The sequence below is a fragment of the Arachis hypogaea genome, chromosome 1 (assembly GCF_003086295.3).
Source record: "Arachis hypogaea cultivar Tifrunner chromosome 1, arahy.Tifrunner.gnm2.J5K5, whole genome shotgun sequence".
NCBI classification, from domain to species: domain Eukaryota; kingdom Viridiplantae; phylum Streptophyta; class Magnoliopsida; order Fabales; family Fabaceae; genus Arachis; species Arachis hypogaea.
Window position 1 is genome coordinate 109,370,464 of NC_092036.1, and position 12,252 is coordinate 109,382,715.

The following is a 12,252-nucleotide window of genomic DNA, read 5'->3' on the forward strand; positions in this document are numbered from 1 at the left end:
AACCTCTGAGCTTGTGTTATGCACTATGCACTTCTGACACAGCAACCAAAGAAACTACCATGCTGCTGCACATTTTATGATATCATCCCGGCCCATTCCCCACCACACTGTTTTTTCCACTTCCACATAACTAGCTCTTTCATTATAATGAAGAAACTCAACACCAAAAAGTGGAGCTTATTAACCATCTTCAATTCGTGCCTAGTCACCTTGATAATGATGCACCACCATACAAGCGAGTCAGCCACCGACCAATTAAATAACTGTCAATTCTTAATATCTGGGTTTATCCGAAGAATCACAATTATTTTTGGATCTTTGAAAGATTAATATTCCGCCGTCAACGCTGTAAAAATTTGGAACCCAAGTGGTCCAAAGGAATGGGCAAAGCATACATAAACATAGGGTACCCTACACCACTGTGTTGATGAGGGGTCCCTTGAGTTGAAGTTGCAGCCCATAATATTTGCCAAAAGAGGTGAAGAAGAGATCATGGTCATGGACTAAGGCTAAGCTCATAGGGACAACAACATCGTCACCCTTTTTTAATGTGACACAGCAGCGCAGATAGCGACGCCACCCATGTTACACACACTTAACAACCCCCCCCCCTCCCCCCCAAAACCAGCCACATGGCCACTTTTCATGACCCGCAAGTCTTATCCGATTGAGGGTCGGCTATATGGATCAAACGATGTCATTGTAATCTATCATATATCATGTCTACGTTCTCTTATTTTGTGGTCCTTCTTTCCTCTTGGCGTGTAGTTTTCAATGCTTAACTTGCCCTATTCAAACCCCTGACGTCTGAACTTGTTCTCCTGTGCAGCATTAATGTCTTTGCTTCCCCACCCCCTTACCCAATTCAGTTTCAAATCCACTGTGTTGTTTTATGATGCTGAAGTGAACCATTAAAACTTTGTTATGATGATACATATGTATACAGTGTAATGTACATGGTGATTGATGTGTGAGGTCAGAGTAGGTTTGAGTGGCCAAGAAAAGAGTTTGTTGTTTGTTGCAACTTGCAACTTGCAACTTGCATTGCATTGCATGATGATCATAATTGGTTGTGAATTGTAATGACGTTGCATGTTTAGAAATGCTTTGATATTGTGCCATCAGATTTCCCACGATCTTTGCCATTTATATTCACTTTCGTGCCACACCCGTAATCCTAATAAGTGCCTTTTTTGTCAACCAAACCGGACTAATACTATTATTTTGGCATTTTATTTGGACCAGCTTCTACTTGTATTATATTCATTGTCCTGCATACATTCTTCAACATTGTCTTACAATTTAGAATATGAATATTCAGCTCAGATAATTGCAGCGACATTGTTTTCAGACTAAGGATGCATATAAGTAGTTCAGCAAATATGTGGGGATCATTTGTCCCAAGGACATAGTACCTCTTCACAATTTGAATATTCTTAATTGATTCCAAATCATCCAAGTAACTGGTCTAAGCAGTCCCTGATATATCAATAGGTCATCGTTTACAGAGATTGTTTAGATCAATTACTTGATAGAGACTAATTAAAAGTTTTCGAACCGTGAAGGATAGCGATTTTTCGGACAAATAATTAAGTATTAAAAAGATCATTTACTCATTATTTATTTTTATTTATTTTATATTTTCTTCAATGTAAACAACAATCTTCCCAACTCAAATCCACATCTTGTAGATAAAAGATTTGAGTTGTCATTATCTCAAAAAATAAACTTGACTATTGAGTCATTTTACTCATCAGTATGATATGGCATAAGGAATTGTTATCATTATCACATGCATTCCATGATATCATGGCAAATCAAAATCTTCTGCATGTCACACAATTTGATATAATTTACTCTGTTAGCCGCAAATGTTAGTGCTCAGAATTTGCAGCAGGGGTTGCATATCTTCCGCCATCGACGCTTTCTCGGCAGTCTTCTATCGGCTTTCACCATCTTCACAGGGCTTCCCTTCCATTCTGGGGAGATTCTGTTTTCATGCACAAGCCAAAAACTATGATCAAGTTATTTGCATTGTAGAAGAGGAACTAATTAAATCATTGAAAAAAAAAAAAAGATAAAGATGAACATATTTACATGGGAAAACTGAATGAGTTACTGCTTATGCTGCTGTCATTAGATTGATGAGAAGCCATTTCAGATTTTGAAGTATCACGAGAAGTTTCATCCGGATCATTATCTGTTTGTAGATCAAAGCTTTCTCCTGAACTTGTTAGAGTTTGCAAGTTCCCTATAAGAGGAATAGTAGACAAGTTTTTTGTGGCTTTAGGAAATTGTTGATACTCTGCATAATGTGGATACTCCTTTCTGCTGCTAATTGTTCTTGAGAATGCATTCTTCTGCCAATGCTTGAGACTGAAAGATCTCGAAAACTCGTCGTCTCGGAAAATCTAAGAATTTCGAAAGACAGAGGGAAGAACAATGTAAAACAACTGGTTCATGAGATACCCTTATTAATTCTTATGACTAAAGTAGAGTTTGTTTTATTAGTCCTTCATGAACTGAATTTTTAGATTGTTTAATGGTGGCAAATCCATATTGAATTTCTATTTACTATATGATAGTAGCAAAACCATTGAACATTCAATGTTTTGATTTAAAAGTAGAGTGTGATGATGGAGGATATTTCTTTTATATGTGAATTTTAGCATATGACAAATCTATGCCAGAAGCTTATTGCAAAGTTTATAACTTTGGATGATTTATCTTTATCAATATATTATTCAATTATAGTATCATGTTACAGAAAGTGAAATTATGAAAAATATTGTTAGCTGAAGTGAAACACTTTGAAATGCAGAATTTGCTCTGTGTCTGATATATAGCAACCATCTGATGAATATTGTTCTTTCCTCATTATTCAACATTTTCCCTAAGAAACTTACATGCATCAGGTCACGTGTACAAGTTGAAAACACACCAACCTTTAACAAGAATATGAACTTAATACTTGAATTTTATATGTTATAATTCCAAACTAGAAGACTGCCTTTTAATTGTAAGCACATAAATCTTCTATTTCTACTAAAACTATTCTTTTACGAAAAATAGAGGTATTTTTTACATTGTTTAACAACATTATGGTATCAAATTGCATATTTTTAAAATTCAAGAACTTGAATTGAAAAAATATTATAAGAACAGAACGAATAAACAGACTTAAGTATAGACTAATTGAACTGCTAACATATTACTTCACATGGATATCTCATTATCTAACTCTTATATTTGGCATATGATTAAAAAAAAAAGAAGACAAAAACATCAAAATCAGTGAACACTAGACATAGATACCAATATCAGAATAATTGTAGTCTTATTAGGTGGCAATATCATTAAAAATAAACTCTTCCTAAGCAAAGAGATTAAGTGTCCAAACATAAGAATTAACATTTCTAACCTCTCCTAGTGCCTCTGATGTCTTCTTCCTTGTGGGGTGTTCACTTGAACTCTCATAAGTTGTGTTCACATTCACATCCTTAATGCATGTAGGTGTAAATTCTGATCTACTTGAATTGGATGAATCACTTCTGAAGCCAGAGAAACATGGTGTGTTTTGATCCAATCTACATTCTCCTAACACACACTTTCCTTTTGTTGAATCTCCTCTGTCAATGCAAATATCCTTCACAAACTTTTTATGATCCTCATACAGAAAAACAACAAGCTCTGGCACATCATAATCCTTAACAATTTTCGCTTCATTCAATGAACATACCCGCCGCCCCGGTACCGGAGACTCCCTTATGAGAAATCCATGACCCTCCTTTGAATCCATAACCTTTCTCAGATTTGTTCTTTTGTCACTGGATTTGAAAATGAAAGACTGGTGATCATAGACAAAAAAAAAATTGCATGGTGAAAATGACTACTTACCCATGAAAGTTAAAATTGTCAATTACTTTGTTACCTTGATCAGTTCAATCAACTTCTATTAGAACCTAATCACAATCACAGTGTAGTGAGTAAGAATCATAGGAGCAAAATGAAGAACTTCAGATTGAATGGACTTCTCAGTCACAATCACGCATGTGCAAATAAAGCAAAATCTTAAGAGTTACATGCTGGCATCAACCTTTGAATTTAAAGAGAAAAATCCAATCTTCTTAAACTTAAATTAACACTAGATTATTTAGATAGCTTTAATCCTAGCACACGGCTCATCCGAGATTCGTTTCGATTTTTATTAATGATTCTACCAAAATTCATTGATTCGGAGAGTGAAGGGTGTTATCAGAACTTATGGTATAATAACTTTCCATGTTAGTATACTTGATGAGATTTGTTGTTGTCCTACTTGTTAAACTATTAATTATTATTATTATTTTAAATATTTAACTAATTTGTGTCCTAAAGGCACATTTTAAAAATATAATAATAGAAAATTTTTAATATTTTTGATATGTTTAATGCATTAAAAATATAAAAAAAATTATAAAATTATTTTTTTTATGGTATACTTAATATATGTTTTTACTTTTTAGGGTACAAATTAATAAAACTCTTATTTTGAAAATAAATGAAAAAAAGAGAAATTATAAACAAACACAGAGAACAAGAAAATAATGAAAGAAAATGAATTGTGGTTCTAATTAATTACCCGGTACTAGTGCGCTTAGCAAAAACATTCTCTCATGTCTGATAAATGTTTCTTCAGTGTTCCAATGGTTCTGTTCTGTGTGCACTAGGAAGAGAGACCATACAATTTTGAACATGAAGATGGTGTCTTCTCGTGTGTACATAGATTTCATTGGGAATTAAAAATAAAGTGGGGGAGTGAATCAAAAGCTAAGTCACATGTATGGAATAAAGATGTAGTAATTGATATTCCCTAAGAAGATTGATATATTTCCATTTCCTTCAATGAGTTCTTACCATGAGATATTGGATTGAGATGCATATCATCATCCACACCTATTGCCAGCAAAGTTTCTTGTTAGAGAAGAAAAATAAAAGCCATTTTTGGGTCCACCTTTCATTCCTTAATATTCATCATCATCATCATATAGATTAATGATGGTGGACTTGGTTCAGAGCCTCAAATTCTGATACCAATCAAATCTAATATTACAAAATAATAATATTTAAAAATGTTAGATTAAGAGAAGTACAATATTCCTATTTTATTAGGAAAGAATAATATCCTTATCACTCAAGGATATATAAAAGGGAAAAAAAATCTTATCCCTTCATAGAGTTAGTCTAATTTAATTCAAATTAGTCAAATTTAAATACATTATGGTAAGAGAAAAGTATAATAAGAATTTAATCGTGAAAGGATAATTAGCTTTCTAAAAATTTTAACTTCAGATTAATTAATTTCTAAAAAAAAATTGATTTGATCTTTTAAAGTATCAAATGATAATGATGGACACATTATATTTTTTTATTAATTTATTATATAAAACTTAAGGATAATGCTTATATATATTGTTAACTATTATGATGTGTTTATTTATAAAAAAATTTAATGTATATAATAATTTTTAGAGAGAAACTTCACATATTTTGATAAGATTTGTAGTAAATAAAGAGTAGTTCATAAAAGTTATATAAAAATTCAAAAGATAATGAATGTTTTATTGTCTAAAACTACATCATTTTTATGTTCATGTGACACACATCACTGTAGATAATGAAATATATGTGCAATTTCATTTCATTTCGCACTATTTATTGAGAAGAACATCTATGTCTAGTATTTACTATCGTAAATGATTTAATTGGTATTTTTTTTCTTTAAATACTAATTAGTCTGAAGTCGAAATCTTGAAAATCTGATTATTAATTTGCTAAATTTAATACAATTAAAAATGACAAAGAACAGATAATACTAAATTTTGACACTATTTTATTTAGACTCTATTCTAGTTATTTTTTTGCATATTGAAAAGCTTTTAACTAGTCTAAGAATAAAGATTCAACTCCATCCTTATTCATTTTTATGAAGGATAAAGTGTTCTTTGTCCAAAGAAAAGATACTTCGATTCTCAACTTTTTTATTTTTGGACAATACCATCCTCTATTGAAAAATCTGTTAAATAGTAACTAAAATTAGTTTTGTAGAGTTTTATTTGTGATCTCAATAATATGACCAACTATGACCATTGCTAATGTAAGTCTACCACCTTCTTCATTCTCATCATTATTACTTTTATGTCTACTATGTTTATTGTATAACCATACTTTACCACTATCGTTATCTCTTCTACTGTCATCATTACCAATATAAATATATCAACATTTAATGTTATCTTATTTTATTTTTTGTTTGATGCTATTTTTTTTAAAGATATTCATACTGTAATTATTTTTTTTTCTGTAATATCATTTTTAGTCTTTCTCCACTTAACCATCATCAGTAAAAAAAATTTTTTAAAATAAATTTATTAATAATTTGTAGAAATTTAAATCCCTAAATTACAAATAAAATTCTTACAAAATTAATTTTTATTACTATTTAACAAAATTTTTAATAAAAAAATTGTATTGTCCTCAAATAAAATAATTAAAGATTGAAGTGTTTTTTTAGACAAAAAATATCTTATTATAAAAATAAACAAGAATCTAATTAAGTTTTTACTCTTAATCGTATCTATTGTTCGTTCTTAAATGCAATTTAAAATAAGGCCGTTGTTTATCATATCGAAATGTGAGTTGCAAAATTATTAAAAAAAAAAAAACATAGCAAGCTCTACAAATTACAATTGGAGAAAGAATTTATTGACAATTTTTTTTCTCAAAAATCATATATCAAATAAAATTTGACAATTTCCATATAAATGTGCAACGGAAAAATTGGCCTTAAAATAAAATGAAATAATTTAGTTAAAAGAGAAACAATGATTTTGTCGTTGTTGAAGTTTTTTGAAACATTGGCAGCGGGTGTTGCCAAATGGCTACTCTACTCTACCAGCTTACGAAAGCAACCATGAAGGGCAATTACGTCATTTCAAACCTGATCCCTAAGACCCTAACACTGAATCGAAAATATCCGTTGCTTTCTCTTCGAATAGAAAATCAAAATCTACAATTTTTTTCTAAAGCGAGGGTCTCTCGTCGCAGTAGTGTCACTCTCAAGTCAAATTCTTTTGCCCTTGTTTATTTTGATTTCTCTTTGTTCGATCTTGATTCTCGAGCATCGAATTTTTCAGTGGGAGAAAAAGAAAATGTACGAGGGGCAGCGATTCGTGGATATGCAAGGAAATTCCGATTTCGGAGACCCTAATTCGTGGCTTTCAGCTCAAGATAACTCTTCTTCCGAACTTGCTAGCTCCGCCGCCGCTGCTGCCGCCGCATCTGGTGGTGCTGGAAACTTGCATCGCGTCCTCTTCAACGACCTTGTCGAGATTGTTCCTCTCGTTCAGTCCCTCATCGTAAACCCTCCAGTTTCCCTCTTATCTGTTTTTCAATTTTCAACATCTTTTTTCCGTTTCTCAACGCTTTTTGTACCAATGTGAGAGCAAAGGAACGAAATTTTGGGGAAATTAGAACAATTTTAGAATTATTCTTATGATTTATGTAATTATGCCATGTGGAGGAAGAAAAAGGAAGCAACTTTAACTTATTTTGATTTGATTCGATTAAACTTATTTTTTAAATATCTTTATTGAATGAATGATGATTTGAAGTTTGAAGTGATGAGTGGAACTCTTGAATGTGGATAGGATCGTAAAGCAAGAAGCTCATTCACCCGTCGTGGTTCCATTATCTACACCAAAACGCCTACAAGAGAAACGTTGTCTAAAAAAGTAAGTGTGTAATAGTGTAAGACTGCAATACATTTCCCTTTTCTTATTTTTATTTTTATTTTAATTTTTTTGGGTTCCTCATCTAGCATTGTCTATTTAAGGGTTTCCTCCCATTTGATATAATTTTGATTAATATATGACACGCTTCTGAATGGTTTCGTTAATTGATGACTTAAGAGTTGAAATAATGCAAACTCATCTTTCTATATATATCATATATACTGGGACATGTAAATCTGAAATCAGTCAAATCACCTAATTTTGGTTGTTATACTTATTTTAGTATTCTTTTGTTGCAATTGTATGGATTTGTTTGTTGCCATTGGGTTTATCAATGGTAATTATAGTTGAAGCTTAATATGAAAATTTACTGAACCAACTTATTTTCCTCTGAGAGCATGGTTCTGCTGCAGCCCACATGAATATTGCTCTCATACCATTGGACTGCTTTATATTGCTCTTTGATTGCATGTTTGGCATGTGTCTATAACAATCAACTTATTTCTTGCCAAATTTTACTTAATGAAATTGGATGCTTTGGTGAATATTATTCATGTAAAATATATCTGGGGCAAATGAGTTTTTCCTCTTCTAAATTCTAAATTCAAATTATTTTACAACAGACCATCATTTATAAATTATCTATTGGTCATGCTCATGTGTGCAATTTGGATCCTTTTTCAAATAATCAACTAATTGATTGTTCGTATCCATTGTAGGCAACAGATTTAAGAGGGAAAAATGCCACTCAATCTATTCCTGTCAAAAAGAAAAAGGACCAAGCTGAACAAGAACAAGGCAAAAATGGTAACAATAATTCTGATGCTGACAGTTTTTCTATGTTTTCTTCAAGAGCTTCGACATCAGAAAAGGACAGCGAAGAGCTAGTTATATTGAAGGAACAATTAGAGGAACTTCAGAGGAAATTGCAGGAGAAAGATGACCTTCTAAGGTCAGCTGAAAACACAAGCGAACAACTGAATGCTTTTAATGCAAATCTCGATGATCTGAAACGCCAGGCTTCAGAAAAGGACTCTTTGCTTAAGTATACTCAACAACAACTCTCTGATGCTAAGGTACCAATCCACTTGTGTTTTCTAATCAGTAATTTGGCACCAATAGTAGCAAAGTTGTTCATACTGCAAGCTGGGTTCATCCTTTACAAACCATACCTTTGGACTATATTCATACTCCCATTGCTATTGACGGAGTAGGTTTTTGAAGGTTTTAAAGTCGTTCCTCTCAGTCTCTCACACATCAACAATGTCTGCTTTTTATGCAGATTAAGCTTGCAGACAAGCAAGCTGCCCTTGAAAAGATACAGTGGGAAGCAATGACATCGAACAAGAGAGTGGAGAAACTCCAAGAAGAGCTAGATTCTGTGCAAGGAGACATTTCATCATTTAGATTGTTCCTTGAGGGCTTAACAAAAACCGATACTGCTGATTACACCGATGATTATGACACCAAGCCTTGTGATTTAAATTACGTTTCCAGTATTGTGAGTTTATCAATACTTTATTACCAACATGCACATCATATATCTGAAAACTTGTTTATTGATTCTCTTCATCCTTCCTATGGCTTCCTTTTTCTGTGGAGAGGGAGCTGCTTAAAGCAAATATACGAGATTGATGTGCACCACTTATGTTTTAAGATCACAATTTCACATGCATAAGTATATAATTGAATTGGTAGAGACTCACATGTCTATTTGCAGGTGAAGTTGATAGTCGAGAACCGTTAGATGATTTGACATATTTGACTAAATTGTTATCTAATAATTCTTAATTATTAGGTTCACATAAAGACAACTGCATCTGAGTTTCTATCAATTGAATTCTCGAGTTGGTAATGAACTTTTAAAGTGAAAATATCTGCTTGGTTGAACAGGATGATTTGGATGAGGTGGAATTGCAGAAAATGGAAGATGCAAGAAAAGCTTACATTGCTGCACTTGCCATTGCCAAGGAAAAACGAGATGAAGAATCAGTTGCTGCTGCCGCTAAAGCTAGGTTACATCTACAATCATTTGTTTTCAAATCCAAAAATTTCACTATGTAGTTTCATTTTAATTGCTTACACGCTAGGCCCTGTAGTCACATAGATTAATGCACTTTCGTCTGTATCAGCGGCATTTGTTAATGGTTTGTCTATATAAAATGCCTTTTTGATTCATTCAACTACATATAGTTGTGTCATTTTATATCATAAAGTGAAGCTGGTTCAATGAGTTGATGCTTTAAGGTCTGTGAAAATATTGTTTTATTTTCATTTGGGTTAACTACCAATGGAAATGATCGACATTTTCTCTTTTTAGAATCTTGTTTTTGTTAGTATATCTTTTTTGGTGTCTAATTTATATTTGTAAATTTTAAAGTCTCTTTTTCTTTTTTGGTCTGCCTATGTAACTTGAACAGCAATTTATATTTTCAATTTTTGGATCTCTATAACGCCTTCACGAAAGGAATGTAGCTAGAATTTTTGGGTACAGGAATGTAGCTAGATTCCTTAGGGATTATAATTTTTTAGGATAATAATAACTTGCTTTAATACTAACATAAGTAGAGTTATATTTAGATTATTTAGAGAAATGATTTAATAAAACAATAAAAAGTTAATAAAGGACTATTAGGAATTACCAAAAAACTTATTAAATTATTTTAAAAGCTCGCATGATAGCAAAAAATAAATTAATTTTTAAATTGGTTTAATTACGTTATTAGTTTTTAACTTTTTATAGTTTTATCAGTTTTTTATAATTTAAAAAGGTTATAGTTAGGCTCCTATATTTAGATAAAAGTTTGTAATTAGATTTTTATTATTATTTTTCATAAAAAAAAAACAATTATATTAGAATATTTGCTTTTAGAATATTTCACAATTTCATCTTATATCAAACAAAAAAGATTATTCCAGAAAAACAGTTGTATTTTTTAACTAAAAAAGTTAGAAAGAACTTAATTGAAAATTTATATTTAATATGAGAATTTAATTACAAATTTTTAAACTATAAAGACTTAATTAAAAATTTAGTGAAATTATAATGACTAATAAAATAATTAAATCTTTTAAATTGTATAAATGGCCAATATATTTTATATAATGAAGACATTCATTCACTACTTGAGGTGATCATTTTTAAAGAAAAACGTTATTCATACACCAAATATTTTTGGTACTCGAATAAAAATATAGTTGTTACTAATTAATTGTTTTTGGATTATTTTATGAAACATACTTGTAAAGAAACATATAAATGGAAAGATAATAAGTTCCTCATATCATTTTTATCATTTACAATTTTTTTTTATTCTAAGAAGTTCTATATTCAATAACAATATGAACAATATTTTATAAAGATGTATATATCTCATCATTCAAGCTGCATGATAGATACGCTAAAGTAAAAAAAAAAAAAAGCAAAAAAAAAAAAAAAAAACCTCAACCAAACCAAACTCTTTGGTCTATTTGATAAAACTTAATTCGTTATTTATGTTTTGACAGGATGAAGAAATGGTAAATTATATTTCTAGCTTATTATTCACTAAACAGAAGCATTCATTTGTGAAAAAAATGGGAAAATGTGGAGTCATGATCAGAATCGACAGCACTGAAATGGAATAAATCGGATCTTTTGCTTCTTTTGACAAATATCTTCTGACTTAGGCATCTTTACAGGGCTTCCCATCCACTCCCAATTTAACCTGAAATTTTCCAAAACAAATAAGAGAATAACTTGAGAATCACTTTTGAATCATTGTTAAACAACCCACCCATTTATATATTTTAACTACTATAATATTTTATGACACTATCTTATTGTACAATTTACTTTAAAATGAGCATAGTTAACATTTTTAAATATGGTAGCATATGCTTTTACTTACACAGGGAATGCAAAAGAACCATTACTGCCTTCAGATCGGTTAGAATCACCTAATTCAGAATACAATATTCCAAACTCATCAATTCCTTCTCGGATTTGCTCTCTTTCCATCTCTTTTATCTCTTCCTACAAAGTAATAAAAGAAGATATAAATCAATAAGAAACTAATAATAAATCAAGGGTAATGAGATTGCACCTCTTTAAAAAATTCTGTACAATTTTGATATTGTTCATCATCATTTGATCTATTCCCATGCATCTGCTTATCAGTTTCTTCTTGTAGTTCTTCGTCATCGGCATAATTATTGGATTTGACTTCTTTAACAACATCAAATGATCCATCTTCTCCGAAGCAAAATACTATGTAATCTTCATCCATTGAGAGTGACCAATTTGAATCATTATACTGATTTCCAAGCTGAATCCCATCTTTGTCCTTCACCATTGGATTGTTTAGTTGTCCGGTTTTACTAAAATTTTCACTTTCATGCAATAAATTTCTATGTTGAATACTAGTTTTTCTCATTGACACGTGAGGTAATGAAGCCATTTTATAGTCATCTATGAAAAGTTGATGAAAATAGTCACTAA

At 31.0% G+C, this 12,252-nt stretch overlaps 3 protein-coding genes across 6 annotated transcripts; 1 reads left to right on the forward strand and 2 right to left on the reverse strand.

Annotated features, from left to right (window-relative positions):
- Positions 1-1,608: 1,608 nt before the first annotated feature.
- On the reverse strand, positions 1,609-4,892 carry LOC112709273 (uncharacterized). 4 transcript variants are annotated; one of them, XM_025761168.3, is made up of 5 exons: positions 4,622-4,892; positions 3,932-3,962; positions 3,422-3,827; positions 2,098-2,411; positions 1,609-1,990 (listed from the first exon to the last, which is right to left on the reverse strand). In XM_025761168.3, the coding sequence occupies exons 3-5, from the start codon at positions 3,797-3,799 to the stop codon at positions 1,882-1,884; spliced, it is 801 nt and encodes a 266-aa protein (XP_025616953.1). In that variant the 5' UTR covers positions 3,800-3,827; positions 3,932-3,962; positions 4,622-4,892; the 3' UTR covers positions 1,609-1,881. The 4 variants fall into 4 exon arrangements, with proteins under 4 accessions (XP_025616953.1, XP_072058819.1, XP_025616958.1 ...); XM_072202718.1 differs by having other exon boundaries at positions 1,609-2,014; positions 4,622-4,768; XM_025761173.3 differs by having other exon boundaries at positions 3,898-3,962; positions 4,622-4,748.
- Positions 4,893-6,839: 1,947 nt separating this feature from the next.
- On the forward strand, positions 6,840-10,005 carry LOC112709284 (protein MICROTUBULE BINDING PROTEIN 2C). The gene is made up of 5 exons (XM_025761181.2): positions 6,840-7,397; positions 7,689-7,772; positions 8,492-8,848; positions 9,055-9,273; positions 9,666-10,005. Exons 1-5 carry the CDS (start codon positions 7,191-7,193, stop codon positions 9,834-9,836), a joined length of 1,038 nt encoding a protein of 345 aa, XP_025616966.1. The 5' UTR covers positions 6,840-7,190; the 3' UTR covers positions 9,837-10,005.
- A 1,365-nt stretch (positions 10,006-11,370) lies between these two features.
- Positions 11,371-12,106, reverse strand: LOC112771933 (protein BREAKING OF ASYMMETRY IN THE STOMATAL LINEAGE-like). Its single transcript, XM_025816829.1, has 3 exons — positions 11,858-12,106; positions 11,663-11,787; positions 11,371-11,479 (listed from the first exon to the last, which is right to left on the reverse strand). The coding sequence occupies exons 1-3, from the start codon at positions 12,104-12,106 to the stop codon at positions 11,371-11,373; spliced, it is 483 nt and encodes a 160-aa protein (XP_025672614.1).
- Between the last annotated feature and the right edge of the window lie 146 nt (positions 12,107-12,252).

Coding starts and splice junctions, on each gene's coding strand:
- LOC112709273 (XM_072202718.1), bottom strand. CDS start 3,799: ATGGATTCAAAGGAGGGTCATGGATTTCTCATAAGGGAGTCTCCGGTA. Junction 2,412..3,421: donor CATCAGAGGCACTAGGAGAG/GTTAGAAATGTT, acceptor CGAAATTCTTAG/ATTTTCCGAGACGACGAGTT. Junction 2,015..2,097: donor AACTCATTCAGTTTTCCCAT/GTAAATATGTTC, acceptor ACTTGATCATAG/TTTTTGGCTTGTGCATGAAA.
- LOC112709284 (XM_025761181.2), top strand. CDS start 7,191: ATGTACGAGGGGCAGCGATTCGTGGATATGCAAGGAAATTCCGATTTC. Junction 7,398..7,688: donor CTCTCGTTCAGTCCCTCATC/GTAAACCCTCCA, acceptor GAATGTGGATAG/GATCGTAAAGCAAGAAGCTC. Junction 9,274..9,665: donor TAAATTACGTTTCCAGTATT/GTGAGTTTATCA, acceptor TTGGTTGAACAG/GATGATTTGGATGAGGTGGA.
- LOC112771933 (XM_025816829.1), bottom strand. CDS start 12,106: ATGGTGAAGGACAAAGATGGGATTCAGCTTGGAAATCAGTATAATGAT. Junction 11,788..11,857: donor GTACAGAATTTTTTAAAGAG/GTGCAATCTCAT, acceptor ATTACTTTGTAG/GAAGAGATAAAAGAGATGGA. Junction 11,480..11,662: donor GGTTCTTTTGCATTCCCTGT/GTAAGTAAAAGC, acceptor GGAAAATTTCAG/GTTAAATTGGGAGTGGATGG.